This window comes from Oreochromis niloticus, linkage group LG23 (genome assembly GCF_001858045.2).
Source record: "Oreochromis niloticus isolate F11D_XX linkage group LG23, O_niloticus_UMD_NMBU, whole genome shotgun sequence".
NCBI classification, from domain to species: Eukaryota; Metazoa; Chordata; class Actinopteri; order Cichliformes; family Cichlidae; genus Oreochromis; species Oreochromis niloticus.
In genome coordinates, this window is record NC_031986.2 from 44299389 (window position 1) to 44321789 (window position 22401).

Here is a 22401-nt window from a genome sequence, read left to right on the forward strand (position 1 = left end):
AACAATGGCTGAAGAGAGTTTTTTTTCCTCTTTATTTTTAATATCTCCCCTCAACTTTAGGCAACACTACAAAGACATTCAAATAATAGGACAGAAAGGTTCACGCTTCCCGTTTCAACAATACAAAAAACAGACCGCAGCATCCCTCAGAAATAAAATAAGCAAGTAGTAATATGGTGATGCTGTTGGTAAATGAAGATAAAACTAAAAATGCACATCAACTCTGAGCCAGAGGTGCGTAAACCGTCCGCTCATCAGGATTCAAACCAGACAAAACCCATAATTGTTCCTCTTAATCAGTGATACATAACATGAGGCAGGCACAAGGAAGAAAGTCAAAAGGACAATTTCATTAAGTATTCAGTCTTATTTTCTCTCTTCTTCTAACCATACTCTGGAAGAAAAAAGATTACTAGGTAATATTATTTAAATTATACATTTATGGCTGCATACATCATTTCTCAAGTGCTTCAGTCCCTCAGCATGCTACTGAACTGCACCAAGGAAGATTTCTCCCTTCAGAGGCAGATTAACCAGAGAGAGTCACCTTTGGTGGGCGCGACATTTTAGACTTATTTTGAAAGAGCGGGGACTTTTTTTGTAAGTGTGTTACCTTTAGGCAAAGTAAAGATCACTTCATGTGCTGTGCTCGCTCACTCTTATCTGACCTCCCTCACAGTTTCAAAGCTTCCTGCCCACCTTTCACAATCTGAGAAACCAGTTTCAGCAGCAAATATTCTGCACCAGTGTTAATTCAAGAGTCGGGATGATAAAAGTGAACTCGCCCGAGCAGCAGCGTCCAGCTTTTTCTTCACGGAGAAAAGCTGCAAATAAAGTTTAAGGTGCTGATGTTTAAACTGCACTGGAGGCTTTAACATCATAGCAAACAACACAAACTGCACACAAATTAGTGGTGGTTCGTATACTGTGTGTAAAAAAAGGAGTTTACTCCCTTTATTCACTCCGCACACTGAAATCAGAAGGAACTGCAACCAATCGTCAGCCCCTTCCCTCCTTCCGAAGCTTCATCCCCCACAGTTTAAGGGTAGATGTGTAACATGTAGAGTCAAAGTTATATTTGTACGTGTATAGCTGCGTGTTAAGATTGTTTTTCGAGATAAGAAAGAACGTTTAATGTTGTGACATTCTACCAGTCTCTAAACTAGTAAATGCCTCTGCTCCGGAGGCAGAGGTCAAGCACTCGCCGCCTCTTCCTTCTTGTCTTTTTTGCCCTCCCCCTCGCCTTCGCCCGTCTCGCTGACGTCCCGTCGACGCTTGCGGTTACGTGCGCTGGCCTTGGATGCTGGCAGGGACTCCATGCCCAGGACCTTGTGGATCTGACGGAAAGCAAGCAGCCGCAGAGCATGCTGGGAACAGAGAGGATACAATCGATAGATAGACAAAGTTAAAGTGCCCACTAAGAGCCTTATACTATGAGAGATGCTTATACATATTTAACATTGATAAAACAGAAAATAGAGTAAAAATTAAGTTTAAAAAGTGAGACTGATACTGTGTAAGAGTCGTGCAAATTGCATTAATATATAATATGCACAATAAGAAAGCATGAAGGTATAATAGAGAAACAGGTGTGTTCACCTGTCACAGAACGAGAAGTTATTACAGTTTTACAGAGGATGGTATGAACGACTTCCTGAATGTTCTTTATGGCAGTGGGGTTGAACCTGAGAAGTCTGAGTAGGAATGGGAATCCAGTACTCTAATTCCTTGGAATTTTTAGCCTGCCTGTGAATCCTGCTCACCGGTTCCAGTTGCGCTTGTGCTACAATCAGCCGATTTCAGACGTATCAGAAGAGAAAAATATGGACATTACTTTTATTTTTACTGCACAAAGGGACGACAGCACAATGGCAAACTGCACCCAGGACAGAAACAACTGCATCATACTGCTAACACACACAACTTTGGCTCTTTGCAAGCATCTGCACAGACGGCACGCTAACGCTGAGCAAGCCAAGAACCCAGAGTAAAAGCTGAGTGAACGCCGACCCCGGGCTGCAGCTCAGCTTCTACCTGTTGGTGTTTCTAAAGTAGAATCGCCATGGCGATCGCATTAAAGTGTCTTTGTGCTGGTTCTTATTTTTGCTTTGTGTTTTCCATCTAAATGCTAAGACAAAGGTCACATGTGTGTCCTCATTAGGACAGGGATTTGTGTTAATCTGCATGAATGATGAATGTAAATGTTGCTTAGCGACAGTGACTATGATGGTCTCAGGTGTACAGCCATGTGTGGGTACCTGTGCACTGGCAGTGATGTCCTCTCTTGCTTGAAGTGCCATGCTTTCCAAAGCATCTGTTGGCTCCTTCTCACAGGGGTCCATCAGACCTGGTCCATCTGGAGAAAGAGAGTTAATGGCTATTTGTAGCGGCTCAAAGGGAAACGAATGCAACTAAGTTCTGCACGTGGCATTCATCGACTGCTTTCCTTAGCGCGTGTGTGTGTGTGTGTGTGTGTGTGTGTGTGTGTGACCTGGCAGCAGGATGCCGGTGGAGATGCACTCCAGGACTCTGCGCATAGCCTCCCCTGGGCTGAGTGGGCCTGTGGCACTGCTGATAACCTTCTCCACCAGCAGCTCCATCGCCTGGAAGAAGAAACAGTCAAATGGAAGAAGACATCACATGTCACGTGTATACTGTCGTACGTCATCTGCCTGTCCATTAAACACCAGCTTAGGCCATTTGAAACTATCGCCTCCCACACAGTCCAATTGAGTCTGACCGAGTTATGAATGCTCAGCATGCTTTTCATAATGTTCCTTCGTAGATCGACCAAGCAGACAAACGACAAGACAAATGAAAAAGAGAAAACCTCATCAACAAGCAAAAACAGGATAAATGAAGCCACTTACCCAGCAGGGGATCTTCCCCCAGGTGGGAACCCGCTGACATAAATCTCTCAACACCCGAATGATGATCACACAGGACTGCAGACCGTTGGCACGAGCCTTCAGAAACAAAGCAGAGAAAAAAGCCTATGCAGTCATGTTCAAGAGGAAGTACAAGGTTTGATGTCTGAGGATATAATAAAAAAAATCAGCTTCTAAATTATTTAAATGCAACCTGAGATGAACAACAGCACGACATATTGCACAGTCATCACTTATTTAACAATAAAAAACTAAAAGCAATGACTCAGTAGATTGTAGCAACATATTTAGCTTCAATAAATAGAAGTGGTGGCTTTCTGTATGACTTTGTCAGTCTCCTCCGTGCGAATTTTGGTGCAACGTATCTCGATGTTCGCCGGTCTGCAACGCTGCAAAGCTAAGCCGTGCCGCTCGTGTTCTTTCTGCAGAGAAGAAATGTTCTCGAAACAAGCTGTACTAGACTTTTTCTAACTGTACGGTCATGAACGTTAACGTCTCACATGCTGAGTGAGGCCTGCGGAGTCTGAGGTGTGGCTTATGGGTTTTCTGCAATTTCTGAGCATTGCACAGTCTGAATGTTTCCATTACAGTTCAGTTATATCGGTATAGCTCTGAATCACAACAACAGCCTCCTGCAGCTGTTTGTAAAGAATCACCTTCCCTTCTTATACTGGACCAAGTGTACCTGTTTATCTGTCGCAGACACCGAGCGTGCGAAAACGCTGCATCCTGCATTTGTTCTTCTTTTCTTTAAACAGCTACAGCTGCTGTGATAAAGGAAGGATGGGACTTTTGCCCAAAGATACAGTCTGTCAAACCAAGAAAATGTCTCATCATGGTAAGGTTATCTGGTTAAACAGAATTACTCCTGACAGCAACTGTGATGAAACAGAAACTAGAACACTTATCACTGCAGAGGAACAACACAGAGCGATGTGAAGCACCTGAGAAGTAACGAAACAGCAGCACAAACCACAGTGAGAGCAGCCAGTGGGCTGGCAGCATCTTCCTCTTACCAGAAACCACTGGTGAAACAAAATCTCACGATCTGTTTCACCAGCACTTTTATGAACATAGCTCAGAGATAACGACATGTCATGGGAAAAGCCTGGGTGGGCCGTGGCAGCCGCGAGCGCTTGAAAACAAAAACAGGCAATTCAACCCCGGCTCACAGCTCCGCTCATGTGACCTCAGCAGCTTACAAACTGCGTGCGGCAACGTCTCACACACCTTGACCGCCGCAGCCAGAAATGACCCACATTTTGTTTCACGCACCGGCTCATCATGTGACGACTCACATGATTAACTGTGGATCAACGACTCTCAGAGGGGACCGCTCGGGAGCCGCTCGGATGAGACGTGAAATCTCTTAGCGAATCAAAAAATAAGTCCAAACACTCGCCACGGCCATAATCACTAAAAGCTGCTTTAACTGTCTTTCATTTAACTGTATAGCTTATCAGAACAGTTAAAGGAAAACTGAACATACACACATACCTGAAACCATTTGGCATGGCGCAGAGCAGCCAGGTATTCCAGACATTTCTTCTTATTCAGGAGATCAGGAGGATCCTTCTCAGCCACATCTGTAGGAGATAACGTACTGAATTCATGACTTACAGCCAAACCAGCGCAAAGCCCACATTCTGACTGCACTACCTAAGTGTAGGTGTTGTATCTCTTGACGTACAGTCACTGATCAGAGATGTAAGAGTGAGAGTACCTCACAAGGAGAAACATTTCCATCAGTCCTTAAATTCTCTGGTTTGAAGTTGATGGATGAGAAAATGAATGAGGGGGAAAGATGAATGAGAAGGGAGGCATCGAATAAGAATACAGGCACGTGTAAAGCAGGAGGAAATCCAAAGGATGTTTTTTATATGATGACTAATTCCCGTTCAGTTTAAAGCTGACTTGTGTGCCTTCACGGTCTGCGTACTGCTGTTTTTGGTGAAACTCTGGTGGACTTTAAAGCATGGCGAATTAAAAAAAACTGTATGCTACGAAGCCCACCAAAGCTGGTTTTCCTCTCCCTGCACATGCACTCATGCCACTTTATTAGGTATACCTCAGCAGTACTGCGCTGGACCCCTTTTGCTCTCTGAACAGCCTCAACTCTTCGTAGCATAGATTGAATAATGTGCTGGAAACACTGCTACAGTTGCTGCAGATTTATCAGGTGCACATTTACGAGGTGACTCCTTTTGCACCACATCCTCAAGGCGCCCTACTTCTACTGCAATCTGATGGTTATGGAGGTTATTTGAGTACCATGCACTCGCTGTCATGTTCTGCTGAAAGCAGCAATCAGAGGACGAGCACACTGTGGGCGAACACGATCAGCAGCAAACCTCAGAGTAGAAACGATGCTTAGCTGGTACTGAGCGACTCAAAGCGCGCCCACAAAATATCCCCCACCCCATTACGCCACCAGCCTAATGGGGTGGGGGCGTAATGTGCACTCAGAGGTGCTCTTCTGCAAACCGTGTTTTGTTTTTCTTTTGTTTTTTTAAATTTACTGTTGGCTTCCTGTTAGCTCGAGGCAGTCTGGCCATTTCTCTGACCTTTGACATCAGAGGCATTTCACCCAGAGAACTGCTGAATCCCAGCAGATCAACACTTTGTGAAATACCCAAACCAGTAAAACCATTCCCTGTTCAAAAGTCACTTAAGTCACCTGTCTTCCCCGTTCTTGAGTTTCTAAATCTGATTGGCTAATTAGATATTTGTATTGAGCAGCTGAAAAGGTATACCTAATGAAGTGGCCAGTGAGTGTAATTCTGTCTCGCGACAATTACAAGAAAAAGAAAATATTTAAACACAAATGTGTGTCTTTCTTCAGGTCCTGATCAGCTGTCTTATTATTCAGTAATATTAATAAGTATTAATAATCTTCCAAACTGAGGAAGTGAGAGAAACTGGCCCAAAGTGAAAAAGAGCAAAATCCAGTCAAAGTGCAGCAAACTCCCACCAGTGATCACCAGACTTTTACAGGTTTTCCATGATGGACTCGGAGCTGTGACTGCTGGATTTCCCCTGTTTGCCTTTGACGTTGGATGACTAACAAAAAGTTACTAAAAAAAAAAAGTGTCTGATTATATCTTTTTGAACTTTTTAACTCAAACTTTCATTTGGAAAGTTTATCATTCGGTAACAAATGTCTCAACTTTGGTTGTGCACTGCTTGGTTTCTGTTAATCTGTCCTAATTGTCTTTATAGCTAATTAATCAAGCAGCCATAGGGACAAAACTAAGGACTGTCACTTCACTTCATATTTTAGGACAATATCAACGTCAATAAGCAAACAACAACAACAAAAACAAGAAGATGAACTTAATTAGTCGTGGCGTGACGGAGCCCGTGTCTGTGGTGGATTTAGATCATGAAGAAAGAAAAAGGAAAAAAAAAGGTGGAGAGATTTTGAGGACACATTTTTAAGACTGGCCACCTAAAAATGAAACATGGCGGACTTCTCCAGAACACTCCAGATGTGGTTACTGATGACTGTAATGAAGTAATATTGGGGCTTTCCACACTTCCATGTTCACTAAAACTGTAGCAACAACAAAGGAGATTAGCTTTCTTACAGGGCAAATGCAGAACATAAACAAAGCAACTTTTATTTTGAAGTCTACACTAGCATACCACCTCGAAAGAGAGACCCACATTTATCACAGCTCTCAGAGTGGGAGCTTAGTGTCAGTGAACAGGAGGGTGATCCTCCTCTGAGAAGCTTCATAAAAGTGGGTGAACTTCTCAGTGGTATGTGTACTCCAGTGTGGCTTCAGACGAGCCTTCGGCTTGCCCAGGTCTGCTGATACAGAATCGGATGCACTGATCAACAAACCCAAACAAAACTTTTGGAAAAAAACAAAAGACAGCGGCCACAGAAAACATCTCTAACATGTTTTCCAAATGTGAAAAAACACATTGCAATGCTGACATTTACTGGAGTGGGTGGAGGAGTGTTTGCAACACAATGATCTTAGAGAACTTTGTTGTTTTTGTGGGGGGAAATAAATGCAATGCTTCGCTAATGTCAGCTCAAAATTCCTCGACATCGATCATTGTGAGGCGGCAAAAGGACACTCCAGCACCGTATCATCGATAATGCCACACGGTGATGCAAGGATGAGAGGCGAGGGAACGGGAAGTCGCTGGACCTCAAAATCCCCTCAGTGGTATCATCGCAAAGACGCCGAGAGAAGCAGAACTGCATCGGTGTGTATACATGAGGATTTTTGTAAACGTTTATTTGAACCATTTTCATCCTTGGGCATTATCTGGACAGCTCCCTGAAGGTTTAATCTGAGCGTGTGTTCACAGGATAAACACACAGCTCAGTGGCACAGAAAGGTCGGAGAGCCCGGCTTTTGGTTCCCATGTTGTGGAAAAGAAATAAAGAAGTTGGGGACTATTATAGCTGCAAAAATAAAAAACAAAAAATGGGGAAATGAAAGGCGTGGGACAAATGAATGCGTGATTTAATTCTTATTTCAGGGGCTGAAAAAAGACAGAAAAAAGGAGAAATCTCGACTGTGGGCTTAGTTAAAAGTCCCACATGAATTCTTGTGTAATTTTTAAGCCTAAAAATTCAGGCTGCTATTGGGTGGAAAGGGAGGGGGGCGGGGTCTCTATATATAAGTGTATTACACACATAGCCAACATTTGGTCGTCTGGTACTGAAAGCTTTGGCTTCTCTAACCTTTCTCAGCCGCTTTTCCTCCTGCCTGCTTGTCCTTCTCAGCAGCAGGGTCCTCCCTCATCAGCGGCGAGGTGAGAGATATGGTCACCTGCATTTTGGGCTCCTTGCTTGAAAATATCACGATGTTCGCCTCCTCGGGGTGAGCCTGCACCTCATACTGATCTTCAGAAAAAGTCTGCCGGTTAAAAGGACACTTGGGATTACTCACTACAGAGGAGAAGTGGCGTAGGGGCAATGAATAGCCTTGTTTGGCAATAATACAGGGACGTACTGAAATACTTTTAACTCGACTTCTTTCTTTCTTTTTTGTCCCCTTCAAGACAATTTAGTTCCCTTATTTAAAAGCTCAAAAGCTGTTCATCGACAGTAACTTTGTAGCCATAATACTTATTAAAAGAAAGGGGCTGCTAAGGAAGAAAAGTCCCATCTCACTCTGTAGGATTCAGGTGTCATAACCAGGCAGTAAATCTAAAGATCAGTGAAAAGCACCTTCAGTCAAACACTCGTGGCAGCTACAGCAGGAGGAAGAAATGGTGAATAATTACAACACATCGCAACCTTGTTTCCTCTGTCGTGCGAACGTAACTCTGAAAGCAGCAACAATTTAAAAATGCACATTGGTCTTCCTGCTCGGCCTCTGGCAGCTCGGCCAGGCCGTGAACATGAAAGGATCTCACCCAAAGCCACAAACCACACAGTATCCCCACAAAGCTGTGTCTCTGAAACAGCAACAAATTGAATTCATTCATAGCTTTACTGTTTAATGTAACATTCAGCTTTTAAATTCTCGCTGCGAAGATGTTTTTAATTTCGTACAGTCACGTTAAAAGTAAAAGCACCCTTTCTTTAGCTTATACAGCTTCACTTATCAGGACTTAATTTGGTCATTAGCGGGTCTTAAAATAATTTAAACACAATCTCAGAATTACATCACATATTACTCAGTGTCACTATTTAACAAAACATTTATCCAAAATGCAGAAGCCGTGCGTGGAAATCTTTCTCCAGCCTCACTGCTTTCACAATAATTATCCAAGTATGATTAACATTAAGCATTCATACATGTGTCATCACAGTCCTCCCAGGAGCTCGAGTAAATTCATACGTCAGGAAATGTTAAAGTTCGTGACAGTATAATTATAAAAAGACTGAGTGCAGGTTGCCAGGAGATTCTTATCTCTAAAATCGACACAGCAGCAAGACTTAGATTTGCAACGCTGCATCTGAGGAAACCACATGACTTGGAACAAATTATCTCAGAGGCGTCTGACCACAACGCACAGCACCGTGTTTGATGAAAACCAAACATTTCGGTGTATTAGCAAAAGCCCCTCAAACCAGCTGTTAAACGCAGCTGATGATTTGAGCTTGTTTTGCAGCCACAGTACCCAAGCAACCATGAAGGCAGATATACATCCCCACAAAGGTTTCTCAGATCAGCTGCCCTGTCCCTCCTTGTTGTCCCCAAACTGAGAGTGCGGGGTGTTCATATTGTTTATTGTACATTTTATTGTACTGTTACTTTTCCTTTTGTTTAAGAAGTCTTTTTGTATTTTATTACAGTCTTTTAATTGGACCGCACCTCGGTCAGCTGTGTTGGATTGGCGCTGTCTGCCTGACAGCCAAAGCTTGCCCAAATATTGGGGTCGTGCAGCAGGACAGTGACCCAAAGAGTAGCATGACCGAAAAGAGACGGTGCACAGACGTTAGCCTTAAGACAGCTATGCGCAAACCTGCAAACCTCAATGAACTGAAGCAATGCTGGAAAGACGAGTGAACCAAAATGCCTCTACAATGACGTGAGAGACTGACAGTCATACAGAAAATGATTGAATCATAGGGTGTCCTATATGTTTCCACACTCTGCTTCTGCATTTTAATTTAGTTTTTGTTAAACAGACAAACACGCAATGCACGACGTCACGCTTTGTTGCTCATCCCTCTGAGGACACCAGTATTTTTATTACGTCCTGACAAGTAGAACCGTGGACTGGGTGTACTTTCCTCTTATCACGACTGTACGTGTGGATGACAAACTGCTTTTTTCTGGCTCTGGGGGACACATGCTCACTGACATACAGTCACCTGCTCTGGTGTACCTGATGAACTGCAGTGGGATTTTTCTGGGTTGGTATTCGAGTTGCTAAAACCTCGTTTCCTCTTGTATAACAAACAGTATTACAAGTGAAAACTTCTGGTTTTCTGTCTTTTTCTTACACAACCGTGAAACCTCGGCGTCCAGGCCTTATGACTGAAGTCATAAGTCAGTGGATGACAAACAATAATTTCTTCTTTAAAATATCTACAGCGCCTGATAACGCGACTGCACATCGAAATATTTCAGTTCTGCTTTTTAATCCCACACACAGTAACTGTCAAAATAACGGATAACTCAGGATCAAAGTCCCACACATCACAGAAAGGTGAAACCGTTGCCTACAGTATGTCTTTTGTGAGATTTGCTTACCGCCAGCTCCTTTGGCAGCTGCTTGGCGATGCTCTTCAGTAACGAGATGGTGGGTTTCTTTGCAGTCAGCAGGATGAGCTCCACATTTCTGTCTCCGCGAAGCAGCAAGCCTTTGGCCAGGATTCCCACCCTCATCACGCCTTTCAGCAGCCGGGCCGGGCTCTCAGTCCTGTCAGGCAGACACACAGACACAGGCTTGAAAGGTTGCTTTGAATTGTTTCTATTCTTCTGCTTTGGGAACTATTAGAAATGTACAGCATGTAAAATAAATAAATAAAAATCACATGCTGGATAAATGGGAATCATCTGCCAGAAGTCACGTTTTTACCCTTTTTCATCTCCTCTTTCAGCAGCACCATCATCAGTCAGTGTTTCCTTCTCCAGCAGAGAGTCTGACACCAGTTTCAGGGCTCTCTCCGAGTGGGAGACGATCCTCTGAACAGCCTGCAGCTCCTCTTCCACTGGGTAAATAGTGGAGTGCTTGGCCATGATGTGGCGGTCGTCAAGTGAGTCAGGACGACGCACACAAGACTGAAGAGAGACGGGAGGAGAAAGTGGAATCAGATCTTGTTGTTGTTGTACAGGTAACAGATGAACAACAAAGATGCTGTTTCAATGCTCACCAGTAGAGGGGGCACTGGCATCCCGGGGCGGCTCATCAGAGGTGGAGGTGCCATCCTGCGTCTCTGCTCCCCCCAGTACATCTGCTCCTCCTCCACTCTCCTCCAGTACAAGTCCTCCTCATATCGCCTGCAGGAGGAGGAAAGGATTTGAATGCCATTCGTCAAGAATAATTTTTTCCAGCGGAGGGGGGCGCACGCTCTGTCTGCCATTAATAATACATCAGACTTATAAAAAGTCCTGCACCAAAATCTAGAGCATTCCCTAAGATTCAGCTGGAGTGAACCTGAGAATGTGAACAGGGAACTTTTTAATCTGGTGAAAAATGTGAAGTCTGATTTCACTGTAACGTTTCTCTGGGGGTCAGTGATATCAGAAACGTAATATGAGAAAAGTGTAAAAGTGTGTAAAAAGTTACATTTTTCCACGCATGCATGCAAATCTTCCAGTCAACTACTCAAATTTGGCACATCCTCTTTGGTTTTACCTGTATGCATGCCCCCCCCCCCCCCGGCCAACCTCTGACCTCATCTCCATGTGCCAGCGCTGCTCGTCATCTCTCTGCCGCTTCAGCACCGCCTTCTGCTTCTGCTTCTTCAGCTTGCTCTCCTGCAGCTTCCTGGCCCGGTTACTGGGTTTGATCTCCACGGGAAGCTCTGGGTTCACTTTCTTCTGCAGAGGGACAGAGGGGGACAGAACACATGTGATGAGATCAAACGAACATGTTCTCTCTCTGCTCTGTCTCTTCGCAGCATCAGGACGATTACCCGACAGTGGTTTTTTTCCATAACGGACTTTAACCTCCGTTTGGCTCTGGACAGCTGAGATGGAACGACTCCGCTTAGAACCAGATTTTATACAAATCCATTTGAAAATGACCCTCATTCGATTTAATACCTCACTGCTCTCTCTTTAGCACCACCCCATGTCCACTTTGTAAACGACGGTGCGTTACAATAGAAGAGAAAGCAGGTATGCTACTTTGTGGCTGACAAGATTAGATTAAGGTCTTGCTCAGTCAAAATCCATCACATCATATTTGGTGCTAAAAAACATTCCATAAAGAAAATTCCCTGGCATATCTCAGCTGAGCTGTTTGGGAATCACCGCTTTGGACCAAACTGTCATTTAAGCGCGTGCTATTACTTCACAACAGACAAATGGTTTCCGTGAGGATTGTCAACCTCTGCAAAGGTTCCAGAATATGCAGCTTTGGCTCAGCAATGCTCTTTAAGCCCATTTCTTTATTTCTACCTTGTATTGCAGCCTGTGCCTTCTTCCCTTCAGGTGCATGTCTTTCGCGTTGGGGTCATTGAAGCTGCACTCGCACAGTTTACAGTGGAATCGAATCACTTTTCCATCATCATTACGAACCTGAAAATAATGAGAACTGGCATGAGTTTGAAACAGTAATAAAATCTTTATAAATGCAGCTCATAATGATAGAAAATGACGTGTAATGTTGTCACAATTACACCTAAAAGGCTCCATGTCAGTCCTGATAACTGCTACAACAATCACCCTCACGAATATTAGAGATATATTACTTGGTTAGACAGAATGCTGCTGTGTCCCATAATGACTGGAAACTGCAGGCAGGATAAAGCTGATAAATATAACCTCACAGCTGCTGTCCGTCACTGGACTGCCATTAAAACCCTTTTCCTGCCTACCTCTTCTACATAGTCGTGTCCCACTGGCTGGATGTCTCCCTGGCCTCCAGCTCTGTCTCCATCCTCATCCTCACTCTGCGGTTCCATCTTCTGGACTGACGGCTGCGCAGGCTCCTCGACCTTGGCTGCCACCACCACCGGCGCCGCTGCTGTTGCTGCAGCTGCAGTGGGAGTGCTGGCTGGCTTATTGGCTGTGAAGCAGGGCAAATGTTAACACTTTAAAGAGGTTGTTGAAGGAATACTCGAGGCTCGTTTATTGGAAGACGCAGCTCTTCTGCTTCCAGTTTGATCCCCGAGTTTAACAACAGTTTCACAACTACAGGAATTTCTAAGAAGTAAGCGTTAAATGAAACGGCTATGGAAAGAGACACGACTGACTAATAAACACTAAACAGCATTCAATGTGAACTAATTTAAAGCAACCACAAAGAGAACACAGAATATTCCTTTTCTGTCCTTGCAGGTGAAATTTCTCTGCAAACCGTTTTAGAGCTGTTAAATCTTCCTCATCTTATCGTTTTTATCTAACAAAACATTTATTCGTACATTTTTACAGGTTTTAGTCATCGTATTGTTTGCATAGCGTGCCTTTGTCTTGTGCTCAGCGCTGTGTGCTGCGTAAGTCAAGTTGCCTAAAACAAATAGTCCCCATAGTGTCATTAATAGACTGCAATTCATTTGACTGATTTACAGAAACTAAACACTACAGTTGCAGCTGCACTGCAAACGTGTTTAGTGTGAAATTGCATTTCAGTTTATTTTGTTTATGCTTCCAGCTCCAAAACTGTGGAACGATCTGCCTTCAGAGAGAAGACAGACTTCTTATCTCCTGAAAACCACCCTGACCTTTGACTCCTGGTGCGATGTTGGTTTTTAGTTCTAGTTTTATTTTAGTTGATTTAGTTTCTATGCTGGTTTACCTTATTTTTAAATATAGCGCTGTTTTAATTTTTATGTATTATGTGTTTTATTTAGTGCTGTCAGCGTTAATCTCGTTAAAACGACGTTAACGCCATAACTGCATTAACACGGCAAATCTCTGTTAGCGAGTTAGCGCAGATCGCCCCGTGCTGCATGGCGTCAACACGTTAACGAGCTAAGCGCGCTAACGCCGTGCAGCACTAGTTTTATTTTTTACTGTTTTGTTTTCTTCTATTGTTCTTAACGTGTTGACTGTACAGCACGTCGGTCCTGTGCTGGGGTTTTAAAGTGAATAAAGATGGATCGGATATGCTGTCGATGACGAGGCGCTACTTAGATCATCTGTGAAATCATCCGAAACATAAATACAGATATAAACCACACAAACCTGCTAAAGCAAATGTTTTTCCTTTGAATTATTTTTATTATTATTGTTATTATTATCATTCCTAAGGTAAGTGTGCACTGTTCATCTGAATTAGTGAACACTGAATATTAAAGGTCCAACGTTATATAACAGCTGAACAAACTTACAAATGACAGTTATTCTGGAAGGTGGGGGCTTCTTGACTGGTGTTGTTGTTTTAGCCGTGCTGTTTGCAGCCACCAGTTTGGGAGCTGCAGCAGGAGTTGCAGTAGTCGATGCAGAAGTGGAGGAGGACGAGGAGGAGGAGGAGGAGGAGGGGACTGAAGGCTTCCCGGCTGTCGTGGTTGTGACAACTGGAGTAGAATTCACTAACACTGGCTCAGTGGAAGGTATAGGTTTCCCCAGCTTGGTGTGAAGTTTCACCACCTTTCCGAGGTCGACAAAGACAGACACAAGGAGTTAGACCCATTTAAGGCTGCTGATACTTAATCCCATCCCAAATCCCTCTGGGAGGTTTTGTTCCAAGACTTGGCAGGTCAAGTGGAACATCACATGGGTACGCCACAGTCACGATCACTACTGAAAGCATGTCAGCTGCTTATTTTATTCCTTTAATAACAGCAAATATGGACAGACAGAAAAATGGGGAGAAAAGCCCCACAGGTACGCGTACCTTCTGATGTTTGGACCCACGGATATGAGCAGCATAAGCGTCCACTCCTGTACAGGAGACGTCACATAACTCACAGCGTAACTGCGTCTGGACCCCTCTGGGGCCGTTGCTGGTCCCTGTCTGCCCTCCAGACTTTAGGGCTGCTTCCTTTTTCTTATGCTTCTGGCCCTCGAGATGCTCCCGGTACGTCTAATGCAGTGAAGAAAGCCAGTCAGCGATACGAAGCATCTAAAACAGTCTACGCGTTCATTTATATACACCTTTGTAGCAAACGCTAATACTCTAACGTCTTTTTTTAATCTGCTTGTATTTTAGTGATTTATAATGCTAGGCATTATATAAATTAGAATTAATAAGGTGCTCCTATTTGGTGCTGTGTTACTACTACACAACTTCATAACAGCTATATAATCCACTGCCTGTCCAAGGCTCAGCAGCCTCGGTAAGCTTGAATACTGGGACAGGAACATATTCTCTACTGGCCCTACTGGCGCTCCAGCTCACTGCAGATTTCCAGAGTAGCAGGAGGACATCTGTTACTAGCTTCAGTCCAAGGTCCTTTTTAAGAAGGCAGCTAAATAGTCTCATGTGCAACACGACAACAGCAGTAAATGACTCATCTAATAGAGCCGTTCCTAAAATAATGAAAACACATCAGGGAAACTCCAGAAACACAAAATTAAAAATGTTTTCCTCATTTATGCTCGCCTACCTGAGGGCCTGCACAGCTGATCTTGCAAATGTCACAGTAATGAAGCTGCGGCTGCTTGGGAGGCCCTTTGGGCTTCTGCAGCTTGCTCTGGTGAAACGTGGGCTTTTTGTAGGTGTTTCCAGTCGGAGCGGTCACCATGTTGCTGCCCGAGTTACTCCAGGACGAGCTGGTCAGCTGCTTGGGTGGTGGCTGAACGGGGGCCTGTGGCTGCTGCGGCTGCTGAGGTTGCTGTGACGGCTGCGGCTGCGGCTGGGACAGAGTCTGCTGGGGCGGCTGATAATAGGTGGGGGTGGATGCCGAGGTGTAGCCGACTGAATCATAACCAGAGTAGCTAATGCCTGAGGGGTGAGAGAGCAGAGAGAGGGACACTAAAGCAAGCAGGATATGGGTCAAACATGAACAGTCAGCAGTCATTCAGGAAATAAGCTGCATTCAGTTTCATCCAATCTGCTTTCACATCTGAGCTTCAGCTTTAGAGATGTCAGTGATGTAACACATTATCCACCAATGAAAGGCAAATATTTAAAATCATTTAGTCTGAGCTTGCTTTCATTTGGATGTCTGTGTAACTTGTACCGTGTGTACCTGTGAGCTACATTAGTTTCTACCTTCCTTCTTGTTTTCCACATCCAACATGTCTGAGCTTCAGCTTTGATGAGTAATATTAGATTGTATGTAACTCAGCACTAAGTAGCACGAGCCTGTGTCCAGGTACAGTTAAATGTGCAGCTAATTAAACAGGTTTTCTAGCTTTAGCCGATTGTTCAGTTCTACCTGTAACAAAAATACATAAAAAGAAATAACAACAAGTTGGCTGAAATGTTCATGTTAACAGCTTTAAAGTGAGTCTATAAACCGATCGCCTGTTTGACCTCACCTGAGTAGGAGGTGGCTGCGACGCTGGAGCTGAACGAGGAGCCGAGCGTGTACGACGAAACTGGCGTTAGAGGCTGCTGGACACTCGTGGACACTGGGTAGATGTTGTAGCTGGTAGACACAGAGCTGGAGGGGGCGAGGGGTTTCAGCGCTGTCACCTGCCTCTGGGGGGAGGCGGCTGGTTGTACACAGTGGAGGTGGCTGGACTGTAAGCACTCTTCACTCCTACTGATACAGAAAAATGCGACAGAATTGAGGGGTGAAGGAAAACAGAGGAGCAGCAGCACAGGTGGAGAGGAAGGACAGAGCGAGCCGAAGGATATGAGTCATAGAGTTCGTGTTCAAGAGAGTTTTTGGCAGGATCTTCATTTCACTAACAAATGAGTGCCAGAGATGTGCACACAGAGAACAGTGCAGACGTTTTAGGCACTTATGTGTTATCGGGCATTGTTCTGCACTGATAATCTGCTGCATCACATCCGGCGTTTCATCTCTGTGCCACGCTCACAAAGAGTCAATCAATACATTTCTGCTTCAATGATTTCCAGGGACAAGGAACAAAACAAAGACAAAGACATTTTGAGTGTCAGTAAAGCTGCTGAAGTTATCGGCAACTAGTAGGAGCTCAGGGGATGTATGTGGATCCATCAAACGCTGCTACCTGGTTCTGAAGGACATTTATAGAAGGAAAAACAGCTTGTAGGGATCCGAATATGTTGTTCATACGATCAATAGCAGCTGTACTGAATCACATCACAGAATTACCAAGCAGTCATCAAAAGTCTAAAGGCTCGTGACATTTCTAGAATAAAGCATCACGGATGAGTCGATGAGTCACAGCACGTTGCTCCCGATCGAGCCGCAGCCGCTGCAGGACGAGTTACGCACCGAAAATCTAACCAAAGAAGAAGCAGAACGGTTCACACGCGCTCAGCTGCTGGACTTTATTCTTCCAAACTGAGAAACTGTGACTGATATCGACGTCTTATCTAAAAGGAAAACTGTAACAAGGGTATCAAGAGCTACGTTAGATCACACGCTGACACACAAGTATGCTAGATTAAAAAATGACCACTCTGGTCAACTTCCTGTACCAGTCACTGTGTTTTCTTTTATTCACAGATCTTTGTTTCTTTATTCACTGAAACCAAATGAGGGTAAAGTTTCAACTTCCACGCTGAACCTCTTTAATCGTGGAGAATGTAGCGTGCTGTATGTGTCATGAAATGTTCTCCCAGACGATGAATAGAGTTGAAAAAGTGAGAAATCATTGCAAAGAAAAATAATCATAGGTTCCCTGCAGGGAATGTAAAGGTGGTTTAAAATGAAATCAGCTAGTTTAAATGCACCAACCTAATATTATTAGTCATAAAAAGCAGAAATCAACTCATTTTACACACTGTTTGGACACTGGGAATGAAACTAAAAAGACTCACCAGTCTGGTAGTAATTCTCTGTAGGCGTCCTTTGAGCCGTTGCTATGCTCGTCTGGTAGTACTGTTTATTGTCATAGGTAGTCACTGCAGCAGGACGCCCGTAATTGTAGTTGTCCTGCTGCTGTTTACAAGAGAGCATCCAACCCACACATATTAAAACTTGAGCAATGCAGACAATTTAATATCGTGCACAGAATCTCTATCAGATTAAATCAGCTGAAGTCTAAAATTCCTCAAAACAAAACCTGCTTTGCAAAATTCTGGCATGCAAAATGAAACAGAAGAGCAGAAATCATAAGAGAAGCGCAAAGAAACTGACCGTGTCTGAGTATACCTGGTACGTCTGTGGGGTAGTGGTTGGCTGCGGGGGATCGGGCTGTCTGTAGGTGTAGTCCGGGGGCGCCTGGTGGCTTTGGTAGGCCGGGTAAGGGCCGAGACCACAGGCCGGGCGGCCTGGACCGGAGCTGGAGAGTATGAGGCGGTCACAGCGTGAGCCACAGCCGGAGCCTGCTGGACACTGTAACTCGCTGTGGAGGGATGGGAGTAAGCCGGGGGAGGCTGGGTACTGCAGGACAGGACAGGGAAAGAAAGGAAGACGATGACATTTAAATGACTCAAAACATTTTACTGTCATTGCAGCAAAAAAAATGTTTTTTAAACTATTTTGTCACACCCACGCTGTCAGGTATTTACCACAGGAATGTGACAAGCCAACAAGTATTCTGTCCAAAATATCTTCGTTAGCTGACCACAGAGGTGAGTCACTGACATCACCATCAGGTGCAAAAAGGAAACTACTATCACTTATCTTAGTTATTTTACCTGCAACCAAGAAACAGCAGGACTGATTAACAATATGCAAAAAGCATGCACACGACCACAGTGGTGATAATTTTACTCAGTTTTTGGAGTCAGCACGCTGTGCAGCACCAACAACGCTGAGACTCATTTAAACTGAAACGTTAATTTATTACAGCAGAAATGAAAGATGATAATCAAACACAGTTAAGAAGTAACTACAGAATACTTCTCATTTATGATTAAAGTGAACAAACTAATCTGAGCGCTAACAGATTCAAAAGCCACCTGATGAAAAACAAAGAATAATGATACACGCTCTCACTGAAATCACAGTGCAGAGAATTCATGATTCATGATTTATTTATTCATTTTGCCTTTTTAGCTCATTTTTGTCTCAGTTACACAGATATTGTGATGCATCACTGTAGACTGAGCTGCAATGTCTGTATCGTGGTTTAGAAAATGAGAAAAGACGAGACGAGAGAAACACCCTTCAACCTTGTTATGAGTGCTGACATTGCACAGCTGGTCCACCAGAGGGCACTGTGCAGCTGTTCTGCTGAATTTGGAAAGAAAAAAAAGACTGGCCAATAAAATGGAATTTTTGGCTTTTTAAATCAAATATTAGTAACTAAAAATCCAATATTGGTCTGATTCTAGTATTATGACATCATATTGATTCTTAGCTCTTATGTCATCAGGTCCAGTCCAAAAAGGCTAGGCACCTGTACCACCTCCGACAACTGAGGAGGTTCAGGGTCTCTCCAGTGATCCTCAGGACTTTCTATGCAGGTGCTGTGGAGAGCATCCTCACACAGAGCATCGCATCCTGGTATGGGAACAGCTGTGTTAAGGACCAAAAAGCTCTTCAGAGAGTGATCCGTACAGCAGAACGCTGCTGCAGGACTGCTCCCCCCGCCCTTCAGGGCATCTACAGCAGGAGATGCTGAACTAGAGGAGCTCAGATATTGAAGGACCCGTCCCATCCCGGCAACAGGCAGAAGGTTCCGCACCATCCGGGCAAGGACAGAGAGACTGAAGAGGAGCTTCTATCCTCAAGCCATCCGGGTCCTAAACCAGAACATGCCCCCCACCCCCCACCCTCCCACAGCATCCATAAGTGACTGAGACAGGACTCACTCCTCTAACACATCCCAGCCTGACTCTTCTAGACACTTTAACACCCACTTGCACAATGTACATTTTTCTGATTTTCAAATTTAAATTTCCAGATTGTCTATTTTATTTGATCCATTTACTGTACATAATTCACTTACTGCACATAATGTCCTCCTGTATACACTCACTAAATGTACATAATGTTCTTCTCTCCCCTTTTGCACAGGCGAGGAGCGTGTCAGGATACATTTCACTGCATGTTGTACTCGTATAACTGTGAATGTGACAAATAAAGAATCTTGAATCTGTATCATTACCAATCACTTTAAAATACATGCATGGCTCCTCAGCATGTTTGCATGTTTTTGAAGGCACACAGTAATTATAGGCAATGACATCAGTGACTTCAGCTGACAGCTTTCAGTGTCAGTCTGGACAAGAAAATTAGTGGGCTTAAATTAAATGATGCCTTAAAGGCAGAGGTGTCACATTCATTGTCACTAATGGTCACACAGAGGACCTGAGCAACAGTGACATATTTATACAGTTCACTGATATTTTATGTTATAAATAAATCCTAGCAAAGTAATGAATTTTTAATGTTGTTCTGCAGATTTGTCTGCAAGTCTTATGCAGCCTGTGGAAAAGGTTTCATATAACACAAAAACATTAATGAGGCGGATTAACTGTGCAGTACAGAAACTGGATGTACACTAAAGTACAACCTGCCCTTCCTGCTCCAAACGATGCAACTTTAGAAAGACTTACAGTGCTGCAGCTGCACGCCTCCGTCTGTTACGCCTTATCTTTGTTTGTTTGGGGTTCAAACTTCAAACCAGCCATGTGAATTATATTCTTTGAAAATACAGCAAACAGATACACAGCACTCTCTGTGCAAACAGTCTATCTCCCACGTCAGTGGAAACTTTCTTTTCGCTGCAGTTAGAGCGACACTCAAAGCCGACTTGCACTTCCCTGGAAATGTAGCTACATGCTGTGCCAACAATGGCCAATTCTTTGATTTCTCCTGTGCATTTCCAGCTACTTTTCACTGCAGTTTGTTTTATTTATCAGTGAGAGAATATCAATTAACACCTTAGTATAAGGAATAATAATCATAGGGACTCAACATAGGGACATAGGGATGTCAACAAACTCCTGGAGGGAGATTGCAGAAACTACCGGAATGACTGTGAGGGAACGTACAAAGAAGTGTAAAAAACTTCCCGGGACTTGGGAAGTAAGAAAGTCCCAGCGTTTCATTCGTTTGTTTCGGGGCTGGCACTGCATATAAAGTACCAGGACACGACCGCAAGGTGATTAACACAGAAAAACCACGCACAAGCACAAGTGGAGGGTCACGCCGTGGGCTCTACAAAGATTCAGCTGTTAGTCAGCTTGTTAGATTGCACAAGCTGTGGAAGCACGCCTGTCTATTTAGTCTCGCATGTGTGCAAGGGGCACGATACACAGCTACGACCTAAATTATGAAGCAGCTAAAGTAACGGGTGGGCCAGATCAAAATCTGTGAAGAGCAGGACTGGGTCCAGCTCTTAAGGTCACAAAAGAGCACACATGTAAGTCTATAGCACGATTTTATTTAAAAGTACAAAACAAAAGCACTGTGTGTTTCTTGACAGAGGAATTCCTGACAGCTCTTCAAACAGGTTTCGACACAGCCAAAAGAAAACTGCCAGCAAGCTTAGTTTATTTAGTGAAACTTAAAAAAAATGTCTGCACGTCAAATGGCCTGAATCAACAGAACGTGACAGACGTCTGCCAGAAATTTAGAGAAAACTTTAAAGAACCATCACACCATGTGCTCCCACATATTTCCCCCAAAATGATTGGGAACCCAACTCAGTGTAGTCGGCACGACACTGCTGCCCTAAATCCAGGTCAAAATATTCTGAGACTCTCTGTTATTATGTTTAAACCTCTCGGCTTGTGAGTGTGCTTTACAGAAATGCTGTAGATGTTTGGATCACTGCCTTGACATGATGGAGTGCAGAGTGAACTGGTAACTCCTGTCTATAACCAGTTTATCAGCACAGATATGGTGTGCAGCATAAGGTTAAATATTGCATATTTTATCAGTACTGGCGGCAGAGAATGATAGAGGTGAATTTTAATACAAATGTATGAGAGTAAAGCACAAAGTGGCTGCAGAGGAAACACTGCGCTGGAAAGCAGTCCACTCCTGTTTGTCAGGTTTGTTGGCTTAATGCAGCACAACAGACAAAGCATGAAAACCTTCACAGTTCACTAACCGCAGGATGATGGCTCCATTACATCACTAATTGATTACCTGTCAAATTGAAAGGCTACATTAAGCAGGCAAACTTAGCCAAACCATGCAAATGCTGCTGCTGCTGCTTTTCCGTGGGCCTCTTTGCTCTGTATGGCTGCATGTCAGATAAGTCAGAAAATGCGGTTTGGGGATACAAGACCTTCAGTGATGTCAGATGACAGTTGGCCCTCTTTAATCCTAAACGCCGGCCAAAATCTAACCCGTCACAGCTGCAGCCAGCTCGGTTTAGTTACCCAGCTAAAACACTTCTTTCTGCTGACCCCGTTTAATGATCTTACAGCACAGTAAGTGTTGAAGCATCGAACCAACTGGTGCTGCTGTATAGCGCTGTGGTTCACCTAATGTCAAGCTGCAAGCGCTGGCCTGCGATCTCGGCCAGCTAATGTTAGCTAACCGAACCAAGCGGGTCAAGCTAGCCGTGTATCCCTGCGCTGCCACGCAGCGAAACCCCACGGGTGACCGTGTCTCCGCCGATACACCTCGGCAGCTGACACCTGCGGCTCAACATGCTGGCTGACACCAACCCACGTCACATGAATTACCTGTACTGCGGACCGGCACCATGTGTGAAGCCGAAATAGTTGCTTGCAGCCATCTTGGCATCTCCGGTACAGTACAGTATGCTGACAAACAGCAGCGGAGCGGTGACACCGAAACTCAAGATAGTTCCCCCCCTCGACTGCTGCTAACGGTCACATACCGGAACTGGATCGGAAAAACATTGTAACAACGGTTACAAACAGGGAGCTTTCAGCGAGAAACTGCGTGGGCGCCATGTAAAGTCTACGGTCACTGTATAATTTTAATACATATATGATATCCTTGTTAATA

At 44.1% G+C, this 22401-nt stretch overlaps 1 protein-coding gene across 1 annotated transcript; it reads right to left on the reverse strand.

Moving 5' to 3' along the window:
- Positions 1 to 174: 174 nt before the first annotated feature.
- Positions 175 to 22262, reverse strand: zfr2 (zinc finger RNA binding protein 2; the record flags this gene model as incomplete). The annotated part of the gene is given in 20 exon segments (XM_019351176.2): positions 175 to 1367; positions 2259 to 2356; positions 2492 to 2603; positions 2871 to 2966; positions 4386 to 4474; positions 7594 to 7768; positions 10061 to 10229; positions 10389 to 10591; positions 10684 to 10810; positions 11208 to 11353; positions 11936 to 12055; positions 12355 to 12545; positions 13810 to 14068; positions 14316 to 14504; positions 15028 to 15365; positions 15905 to 16073; positions 16076 to 16128; positions 17340 to 17460; positions 17674 to 17904; positions 22113 to 22262. Coding segments are annotated over 20 exon segments (3210 nt in total), but the record flags the coding sequence as incomplete, so codon positions are not given.
- Positions 22263 to 22401: the final 139 nt, after the last annotated feature.